Source organism: Neophocaena asiaeorientalis, unplaced genomic scaffold, assembly GCF_003031525.2.
Source record: "Neophocaena asiaeorientalis asiaeorientalis breed wild unplaced genomic scaffold, Neophocaena_asiaeorientalis_V1.1 scaffold376, whole genome shotgun sequence".
NCBI classification, from domain to species: domain Eukaryota; kingdom Metazoa; phylum Chordata; class Mammalia; order Artiodactyla; family Phocoenidae; genus Neophocaena; species Neophocaena asiaeorientalis.
Window position 1 is genome coordinate 1,294,401 of NW_020174368.1, and position 11,256 is coordinate 1,305,656.

Consider the following 11,256-nt stretch of genomic DNA (forward strand, 5'->3'; position numbering starts at 1 on the left):
GGGAGTTTAGAATAGTGGTATCAGCCCTTTTGCCTTTGTGACTGAAGACCGATTCCTTCAGACTTGACACTTACAGTGGCCTCCACTGGGTCACGTGTAAATCCTGGCAGCCTCGCTCTCTTACCTAAGAATGCACATTCATTCACTTATCATTTGGTGGCTATTTACTGGAGTTGCCAGGCTGACGCCTGCTGGGCTCTGTGCTAGGTACTGGGGATACAACAGTGAACAGGACAGCCTCAGTCCAGGCCCATCACAGAGTACAGTCTGTCAGGGCAGTAAGACATTAAACGAAGCACTACATGAACTACAGCCAGTTATAGCAAGAGCTACAAAGTAGATCAATTACCAATGAGTGCTCATCAGAATGGTGGCTAATCAATCAGATCAGAATCTCCTTTATAAAAATACCTTGCAAACTCCAGTAATTTAACGATAAACACACAGCTTGTAACAGACACACTGATGCGTGGACACACTGAATCTAAAACCTGTGGGCCCTGGCGAGGCAAAATTCAATTCCTAAACCAACTAAAGCCCTTTTGTTTTTGTCATTATTTCTATAGACCGCCTTCTTCACTCCAAAGGAGACGTCTTACTACTGGGTGCCACTAACCATAGGAATTAGAATTACCCGAGTACCGTAAATGAGAATGAAAAGGAAATGGAGAAACTGGAGAGAACAATGAAAATGTCAAGAAAGAAAACTCGGTAAAACATTCTACTTAGATACTTGGGCTGTTTCCATTTGGGGCTGTCATGAACAGCGTAGCTCTGACACAGTCTCCAACATACATCCTGGTACACACAGGCACTTTTTTTTAGGGTATATATCCAGGAGTAGAATTTCTGGGTCAAATTTTTTTTTTTAATTTTCAGCTCTACTAGACAATGTCAAACTGTTTTCCAAAGTGACGGATTCACTTATACTCCCATGAACACCGCAATGTTCACAGAAACATTGCTTATGATAACCCCAAGCTGCAGTGCCTACAGTGCCATGGGTAACTGTGATACAGCCTCACAATGGAATGCTACAGAGCTGTGCTATTGTGACAGCCGCTAGCCGCACAGATGGATGGAGCACTTGAAATGCGGCCAGTCCCAACTGAGATGTGCTGTGAAGTATAAAACACAAAGTGCTCATAGTATGAGGGAAGAATGTAACATCAGCAGGAGAGAACCCTAGTATTGACTACGACTTTGAGTGATAATGATGTATCAATGTAGGTTCCTCAATTGTAACAAATGCACCACTCTGGTGGGGATGTTGATAATGGGGAAGCTATGCATGTGTGGGCAGGGGACCTACAGGAAATCTCTGTATGTGCCTCTCAATTGTGCTGTGAACCTAGAACTGCTTTAAAAAATAAAGACTGCTAAAAAAAGAATATAAACTATCTTGTAAATCAATGTTTATATCAATCACATGTTGATAACATTTTGGATATATTAAACGAAATATATTAAAATTAATTTCTTTTATTTTTAATATGGTTACAAGAAAACATGAAACTACATATATGGCTCGCACTGTATTTCTTTAGCACTGCTCTGAAGCAAAAAAATGAACTACAAATTCATGTAGATAAATCTTACAAGTTGAAAGAAACAAAGCAGAAAAGAATACATACAGCATATTATGTTCATACAAAGTTTAAGAACAAGTAAAACTAAACCATATTGTTCAGGATGTACAAAGTGGTAAAATAATAGAGAAAAGCAAGTGATGTCCACATGTCAGAACAGTGGTTTCCACAGGAAGGAGAGGACACAGGCAAAGACTGAGGTGCTCTATTTCTTGACTGAGATGATTATTTTGCTTTGTATTTATTCATCATTTTATATGCATGTTCTGTGCCCTTTTCTATATGTATATTTCACCACTGTTTACAAAAATAAGTGTGAGGTTAATGGAGCACTACTCAGGTACTATATTCTCCAGCATATCTCATTGCCATAAACAACTGTGTCCCTACCACATTCAGGTATCGGTCAGGAGGCTATGTAATAGAAGCACATCCTCTTACTACAGTTATCAGAGTTAACGCTACAAACTACTTAAAGGAGGAAACCTCTATCAATGTTTGACAGAAAATTTAAAACTTAAGAATTCATTGTTAAATCTCCAAATGGCTAAAGACACCAAGAACCCTCAACTTTGTTTCTTGTTTTAATATAATTAAGGAATCACTTAAAATTAACAATGTGGAAAACATTATTGTTAAGTGAAAGAAGTCAGTCACAAAAGACCAAACATTGTATGATTCCATTTCTATGAAATATCCAGAATGGACAAATCTAGAAACAAAGTGGACTGGTGGTTGCCTAGTACTGGGGGGAAATGGGGAATGACCGCTAATGGATAGAGGGGTTTCTTTGGGAAGGGGATGATGAAAATATTCTAAAACTGATTGTGATAATGGTTGCACAAGTCTGTGAATACACCCAAACCAATGAACTGCCCATTCTAAATGGGTGAATTGTAAGGTGTGTGAATTATATCTCAATAAAGGTGTTATTTGAAAAACTGACAATCTATTGCCAACAGTCACCTAAATAAGGTTATTAATATGGAAGCTTCATACCACTGGTGAAAAACAAAAAGGGGGCTTCCCTGGTGGCGCAGTGGTTGAGAGTCCCCCTGCCGATGCAGGGGACACGGGTTCGTGCCCCGGTCCAGGAAGATCCCACATGCCGCGGAGCGGCTGGGCCCATGAGCCATGGCCGCTGAGCCTGCGCATCTGGAGCCTGTGCTCCGCAACGGGAGAGGCCACAACAGTGAGAGGCCCGCATACCGCAAAAAAAAAAAAAAAAAAAAAAAGAAAGGGAACAAATATATACACAAATATAAGCCTAGACTATATTAGAGCAAATATTAAAATCAAGTGATAATGGGCTTCCCTAGTGGCGCAGGGGTTGAGAGTCCGCCTGCCGATGCAGGGGACACGGGTTCGTGCCCCGGTCCGGGAAGATCCCACATGCTGCAGAGTGGCTGGGCTCGTGAGCCATGGCCGCTGAGCCTGTGCGTCCGGAGCCTGTGCTCCGCAACGGGAGAGGCCACAGCAGTGAGAGGCCCGCGTACCACACACACACACACACACACACACACACACACACACAAATCAAGTGATAATAGCTCCCAATGCAGAAAAAAACTGTCATCCTGGAAGTTATAGGTAAGAGGGAAACTCACTCTTCACCACATACCCTTTGGTTCAATTTGATTTTACAAATCAACCAAACACGTAACAGTTTTATTTTATTTTATTTTATTCTATTCTATTCTACTGTTTTATTTTATAGCAAACACATAGCAGATGAAAGTTTCAACTACACCTTTTTTTTTTAAACATGTAATAGACTTTAAAAAAAAGAAAAGGGGAATTCCCTGGTGGTCCAGTGGTTAGGACTCCATGCTCTCACTGCCGAGGGCCTGGGTTCAATCCCTGGTCAGGGAACTCAAATCCCACAAGCTGCGAGGCTCGGTCAAAGAAAAAGAAAAAGACTTACGTATTTACTTACAATTCATCAGGTCTGTAAGGAGGTGGACTTTCAAAAGGCCTGGATGACATGGCTGATGTCAGCGGTCACCTGATCTTCAGGATGAGCAATGCCCCGCAGCTCCCAAGATAGGCCAATCTAAGCAACATAAGTAGGGTAATGACATTACTACTGAGCTCATAGTTTCCCTGCATCACTAAGAAAACTAGTGATACCGATCTCAAGTAACCTCTCACTCCTTGGTTATTTCTCTTGTCCTTTCCACTGTCATTTTTACACACTGGACCATTAATTCTTTGAGCACAAGAAATCACTGAGTGTAGGCCTCATTTGGCCTGGTAGTCCTCAGGGCACCTAGCATCGTGCTCTGCACATCACTGGCATATGAATATTGTTTAAACTTGAAATTTAAAGTTGCAATAATGAAAATTTCACAAAGGTTTTTACAGCATAGGCAAAAGTGGTATTTTTTAAAAATAGTCACCTCAAAGAACACAAATATAGATGCATAAAAGAGAAAATTTCTTAAAATACATTTATTCTGTCTCATATTACTTTTCAAAGTTCATATAAAATGAGATGCATATGGAAGTGCATACATAGCTGTGTCCAGCATATACCAGCCCTTCAATGTTAATTAAAGCATAATCTGGTTTAAAAGTATGCTTTTCTCATTAAAAAGGGTTACAAAAAGCATCTATAAATAGGACGATTATGGACACTTTTCCCTTATCTCCTTTTCCAAGTCTTCAAAATGGAATATAATTTTCAAAAAAGGAAAAACATCAAACACACACTGTATTAAAGAGTCCTCTTCACTAAGAAAAGCAGAATACTTTTCTTCTAAGATTCCTCAGAACAAAAATCCCTGAACATCTGAGAGGCAATTTCACTCAATCAACAAGTATTTATTAAATGCCTACGCTGTACCATAGGAGCCAGTGGAAGTTAAGTATGAGACCAAGTTCTCCCGAAGGTCACGCACAAAGAAAACAGCATCTACAACAGGCATTATTTAGGGCTGAACTACACGATTAACTGCAGTTTGGAGATAACAGGGAAGACTTAGCAAGAAAGAGCCAGAAGCTTGGGGGTGGATGGTGGGAAGGACATGAGAAAGATCTATAACCTGAGTATATTAAAGTGTCTAATATTTTTTCCTTTTCAAATAAGGGTCGTGTAATCATACATTACTAGGTTTGCAACAGTAAATCAATTCAAACCCTTTAAACTTTGTTCTTTCAAATCAACAGCAACTATCCTCCACAACCTTAAGAATAGTCAATTACAAATTTCTCAAAGAAAATTTGTGCCAAAGAGGGGGATAATCCTCACCTCTGGACTGGGATAAATAGGTTAAGATAATGTATTAAAGAACATGAGCAAAAAGCATTTACAGCAAGGTGATTATTCTGAAGGTGAGAAATTTCAGTGTTTAGGCACTTAGGTATATTGTATCCATTTTCAAATACCGGTGGCAGGATAAATGATTTTAAATACGTAAAACTCAATTTTTAAAAACTAATAGTATAAGTACTAGATAACAGAAATCTGGCTTAATAACTGTTCATTTTTATAAGTGTATTTCCTTGATCAGAATTTCAACAAAAGTTAACAAGCTATCCCAAACTTATCCAGTATTTACAGAGTTAGTGCTTAGATCTAGGAATGATACAGTTACTAAAAAGAAACAAATCTATAAAAAAAATAAAATCAAAAAAAAAAAAAAGAAAGAAACAAACCCCTGCAGAACCGTGAAATCTGAACATCATGTTCCAACTAGGTGCCTCTCCAGGAGGTAGACTTAGATTGTTAAAGATCTAGAAAAACTATGTCCTAGGACAAATGACTGGAAAAACAGGAAATGTTTGGCCTGGAGAACTCAACATTAGAAGGACCACTATGGGGCTTCTCTGGTGGCGCAGTGGTTGAGAGTCCGCCTGCCGATGCAGGGGACACGGGTTCGTGCCTCGGTCCAGGAGGATCCTACATGCCACAGAGTGGCTAGGCCCGTGAGCGATGGCCGCTGAGCCTGAGTGTCCGGAGCCTGTGCTCCACAACGGGAGAGGCCACAGCAGTGAGAGGCCCGCGTACCGCAAAAAAAAAAAGGACCACTATGGCAGTCTTCAAATAGCTGTAGAGCTGTCTTTGTAGTCCTAGAAATGGTTCCTTTAAAAGAATAAAAACACTCCAGAGGGTCAGATCTCATCTCAATGTTAGGAAGTCTCTCCACACACCCTCCCAAAATAACAAATAACAATCTGACCTCATGCCATTTATGCCAGGCTTGTTTGGTATTTGCAGGGGGTGGGGAGAAGTGGACTGGAGGACTTCTAAGGTATCTTTCAAGGCAGCCTGTGACTGGGTTTTAAGGTAAGGCAATAGGAAAGAGAGGACCAAGAACGCTGCCCAATGCCCAGCACGGCAACATTAACAATATCTGGTCAATAAGTGTATGCTGAATGAAGGAAAAAATGAGAAGTGAAAGGCCACAGGATCTGGCTGAAGGGGCTCACTGGTCACCTTCACAGAACCTTCGCAGAAACTGTGTCGTAAGAATGATAGGGACATAAGTCAAACACCTGACTCAGAGTCAGGGCCAAAAGGGAAGCAGTTGATCCTTACTGAATATGTTAAGTTGATGTTAAAGTATAAAAAAGTTCTCTCTTTGAAAATATTTACTGGCCAAAAAAATCTTAGAAAACTAAGTTAAGATAAAAAAGGAAAGCCTGGGACTTCGTGGTGGCACAGTGTATGAGACTTCACACTCCCAATGCAGGGGGCCCGGGTTCGATCCCTGGTCAGGGAACTAGATCCCACATGTGTGCAGCAACTAAGAATTTGCATGCCGCAACTAAGGAGCCCATGTGCCGCAGCTGAGAAGCCCGCCGGCTGCAACTAAGACCCGACGCAACCAAATAAAAATAAATAAATAAATATTTTTAAAAAAGGAAAGCCTGAAAATGCTATGCTTCAAAAGTATTCTTTAAAGCAAACTGTCGGACTTCCCTGGTGAAGCAGTGGCTGAGAATCTACCTGCCAATGCAGGGGACACGGGTTCGAGCCCTGGTCTGGGAAGATCCCGCATGCCGCGGAGCAACTGGGCACGTGAGCCACAACTACTGAGCCTGTGCGTCTGGAGCCTGTGCTCCGCAATAAGAGAGGCGGTGATAGTGAGAGGCCCGCGCACCGCGATGAAGAGTGGCCCCCCCTTGCCACAACTAGAGAAAGCCCTCGCACAGAAACGAAGACCCAACACAGCCATAAATAAATAAATAAAGCAAACTGTCAACAAGTAAAAATAAACACTACTATATTTAAGGGCAGTCTGTTCCTTTTTGATCACATACCTTTCATTAATTTGCTTTTAAGAAGTTGTTTATGTTTATATTAAATGATTCTATTTAGATTTTGAAATTAGGCAGAGTTTGAAATGGACTAGCTCTGAGTCAGAAACCACATTTTAAATTAGCTCTCCAGATGATTTTTAACCACGCCATATATTTTGAGAATCATTGCCTAGAATAAAGGCATCAATCCAAGGAGGGCCTTGATCTTTAGGGTTTCCTGTTTAGAACGCCCAGATCTTTACGTGGCAGGAAACTCCCGATCAGGTCGCAGCTCAAATGTCACCTCCTCAGAGATGTCCTCCCGGTTACTCATTCCATCCACCAAACCAATTTATTTTCAGAGCAAATTTCCCCTCTAATTATTTCTTTCTTTCTTTCTTTTAAACTGCTACCATCTCCACCCCAAAAGGAATACCAGCTTCCCAAGCACTTAAATGTCTGTCTTGATCATCACTCTTATTCCTGATCCCTAGATCCAGTCCCTGGTACAAAAGGATGCTCAATCAATATTTGATTTATAAAATCAACAGCCCAAATTAGAGTTGGGATTTCAATCCAGCAGTGAATACCTTGAAGCTCTTCACGTAACTAACACCCAGGAAATACAATCCTTCAAGTTAAGTTCAACAAAAGTAGTTAAGTGCTTACAGTGTGAGGGAAAGGGAGAAAAAAGGGTCAGACTCACAACTGTACAGGCATCACCTGGGAACTTATTAGAAAGGCAGAATTCCAGGCTCCACCTTTGACCTATGAATCAGAATCTGTATTTTAATAAGATCCCCAGATGATTCATACCACATTCAAGACTGGAAAGCATGAAGGTACAGAACAGCTGCAACCCTGGAGGCAAATTTTGTGGAAAGGTGTAACAATGGTCTTTTTACTCCAATAGTTCCATAAATAGTAATGTGGATGAAAAAAGCCCACTAAAATTCTAATCAAGTAAGCCTTGAAATGCAACTAAAGAAAACTTCCCTCTGGGAGGTTCCTGGGAAGGTGAAAGACATACCAGTTACTTTATGTGGTTGAAAGCAATCTTCTATCATTTTGAAAGGGCAATAACTACAGCATTATCTTTGGAAGAAAACAGGAAGAGTTTTACCTTTACATCAAGCAAGATGGGGAACACTTATATGAGGCCATAAGGACTAGTCAAAGGTAGAGAATTCCAGAAAAACTCCCCAAATCTGGTTCTCACGCTGGAATATCAAGGACTGTGGCTTTAATGATATACCTTTCCTGATTAGCTGAAGTAGTTTTCAAGCCAGCCCATTTGTAACATGTTTTCCCCACCCGGTGTTTACTCACTTTTAAAATGGAGTTCTAATAAGATCTAGCTTTTAGAAATGCTGGGGTGATTACATGATATAAAGCACAACAGGCTTTTAGCACAGTGCCTTACACATAGGAGGCAATGCTCATCGTTTCCCTAAATTGCCTGGAAGTTGTGGAAATCTCGCTCTCCTCCCCGCCATACTCTAACAAAGAAGGTGCCTAATAATCAAATAAACGCAGAACTACAAAAAAAAAAAGGCTACTGCTTTGTCCGAGGAGTTATCAATTACTGTGGCGCCACCTTTTAAAATGTCTATTTTAAAACACCAGGAAGAGAAAATAAAGATTCAATACGTACAGTGCAAAAGGAAACACTGCTACACTAGGGAATACACAGTTTGAGAAATCCACCTCTGTCTGGAAAGAACCAGTTTTCAATCACAAAAAACACAAGTGCCTTAACGGGAAGGGATTCTCTTTTCCCGGGATCCCAATAATACACCTGTTGTGTGCGAGGGCCACACACTAACCTGGAAGGCTGCCTCCTCCCAGCCCTGAGTCATTTCCCAGGTGGGTAGGTTGCCCGGCCAGCCCCAGGGCCGGCCCGAGGATGCCGTGCCTCTCCTCCGGCTCAGCTGCTTCACCTGGGACACGAGGGGCTTGGGCTTGCTCTCCCAGCCGTAAGGTGCAGAGGCCATTTTGGCCCCCTCATCCCACCTGCCCCGCACACTTCCTCCAACGCAGGCAACATGTCGGCTGCGCGCGGGGCCTGCCCTTCCCGGGGTCTCAAGACCCGGCGGCCTGGCCGAGAGCAGGTCCCGGCGGCCGTGCGCCCCCGCAGCGCCCAGGAGCACCCCGGACGGTGCGCGCCCGCGCTGGCCGAGCAGGGACTGCCCCGAGGCAGGTCCGCCCGTCTGGCGGCGGCCTTTAGGTCACGGGTGAGAATCCCATGCGTGAGCGGCTTCCCTCGAAGTACAGCTTCATTCGAAATTAAATCCCCGCCCCCCAGCATAAATCGACTCGGGCTCACACAGCTCCCACCAAGGGGGTTGAAAACAGCCGATCGGCCCACCCCAGGTCTCCAGGAATACTGCACGGATTAAACCCGGCCACCCCCTCTCCTCCAGGGACACCCAAAGCGAGTGGGATGGGGGCGGAGAACAGCAGGCTCCCCTCGGAGTCCGAGCCGCCCCGCCCCGGCCAGCGAGCTGCCCCCTTGCTCCAGCTTTCAAGCTCAGGGCCCTCTGCCCGAGGACCTCCCAGAACCGCAGCCCGGAGAGCTGGGCGCAGGATTCTAGTTGTTCACCAACCTCCCGCCAGCCCCCAGGAAAGCGAAAAGTTGCCCACGCCGCCTAGACACTGGTGGCTTTAAGCGTTTCCATCGAAGGAGCTGACGGGCGGCTCCAAGCGGCCCCTCGCCCCTGGGAGGCAGCCTCCAAGTTCGCCCGGCGCGGCTCTCTCCGCCGCCCCGTGCCTCTCCGGTTCCCGCGAGTCCCAGCCCAGGAGCGAAACCGCCACCGAAACCAGCGCTGGGCGTCCTCCCCCTGCGCCTTCCCTACAAGACCGGGGGGCCTTGGTCCCCCCGTGCGACCCAGGCGCCGTGCCCAGCTCTCACCTCCTCACTGCAGCCGGGCCCAACCCACCAAGGACGGCGGGAGCCCAGGAGCGCGCTCACCTGGAGGGCGCACCTGACGACGTGCAGACCGCCAGCTCTCAGCCGGGACTCCGCAGGGGACCCAGCCCTCCTCCTCTCCCTCCCCTCCGCCAGAGCCGCGCCGGCGAGCCCCACCTGCTGCACCCGGCTCGGGCTCCTCGGCGATCTGGCTAGTTCTACCCGGAGTCCCGGCGCCTCCGCCAGAGGAAGGAGAAGCGGAGAGGTGGACAATAGCGAGAAGGAGTGGTGTGGCGGCCTCCTCCCTCTGTGACCCATTCACCTGAAACTCCGATGGGAGAGGGAAGGGAGCGGTGTAGAAGGAGGCGGGAGGAACCGGCCTTTCCCCGCACACCCCTGCTGCTCCCGGCCTTAAAGGAACAGCGCGGCGTTTCTGCCCGGGTGGGCAGGGACGGAGACCAGAGGGGCGGCGTGGGGTGGAGGCTTGGGCTCCCCGAGGGTGGAGGGTAGTCCTGGACCACTCTAGGGAGCGCTCGGAGATCCGCGGGCTTCGGGTGGTACTGCGGAGTGTTTGGCGTGTGAGGTCTGGAGGGGACCGTTCCTCCTGACGAGTGTTCAAGGGTGCTCAAAACTTTGGCAGGAAAAGCACGACCTGACACAAAACTTTCCTGCTCCAAAAATTTGGTTAAAGTTTTGTTGGAAAGAAGCATCTAGATGTGGAAGATTTTCAAAACTCATGCGTAAATTTAGGAACTGTTTCTGAATCTCTGGATCCAGAAAAAGACCATTACTCGGTAGTTCAGTGAAGGTGACGTATTGCAGATACTGGTGTCGGTAAATTTGCCATCAAAATTCAGTGTATACTAAGATATACCTTATTACCATTTCAGGGTCCTCTGCCCTTTCTCCCCAAATTTAACTATGGCATGACTGAGAGTCTGCCCTTGAGGGGATTTAAACTATTTGAATATTCTCTGAGGCTTAAGGAAAAAGAAAAAAAAAAGCCCTAGTTCTGTGTGCTCTGTTCTACTTCTTGATCTGGAGGCTGTTTCCAAAGGAGTGTTCAATTTAGGGAAACTCATAGTCTACACTTAACGATGTGTACACTTATCTATATGTTGTATTTCAATATAAAAAAATTGCACTGCTGAATGGGACAGTTTTAGTTCTTGCTATTTAAGTGTCTGCATATTGAAGGCTAGAATTTAGGTTTCTTAAATCCTGCTTCGCTTTGTGTTCCAATCTGGAATGTCAGCATTGCTACATTCAGTCCAATCCCACCCACTTCTCAACCTCTAATTAAGTGGTTAGAGATGTGACTTTGCCATACATTAGATCTCAAGGCACAATTCAACACTTAAGGAAGTAAAACCATTATATAAATATAAAGTATTTAAAATGATGACAGCCTTAATGAGTAATTAATCTGATTGGTTTTCTTTGTGGAAGTCATTGCTGCAATTACTTTAATATGACTATGTAGTTTTTGAATGATGCAGTTTAAATTGGTATTTT

At 44.6% G+C, this 11,256-nt stretch overlaps 1 protein-coding gene across 6 annotated transcripts in view; it reads right to left on the reverse strand.

Annotated features, from left to right (window-relative positions):
- The window catches only part of OCLN (occludin), a 46,666-nt gene extending 36,580 nt beyond the window's left edge, over nt 1-10,086 (reverse strand). The window contains exons 1-2 of one of the 6 annotated variants that reach the window (XM_024756195.1): nt 9,919-10,086; nt 3,526-3,642 (exon numbers count right to left, since the gene is read on the reverse strand). In XM_024756195.1, coding sequence (XP_024611963.1) covers nt 3,526-3,575 — 50 coding nt within the window. In that variant the 5' untranslated portion in view covers nt 3,576-3,642; nt 9,919-10,086. Of the gene's footprint in view, nt 1-3,525; nt 3,643-8,659; nt 8,926-9,439; nt 9,587-9,744; nt 9,866-9,918 lie in introns of those variants that run through there. The other 5 variants (XM_024756197.1, XM_024756194.1, XM_024756198.1 and 2 more) reach the window with 5 other exon arrangements.
- Nucleotides 10,087-11,256: the final 1,170 nt, after the last annotated feature.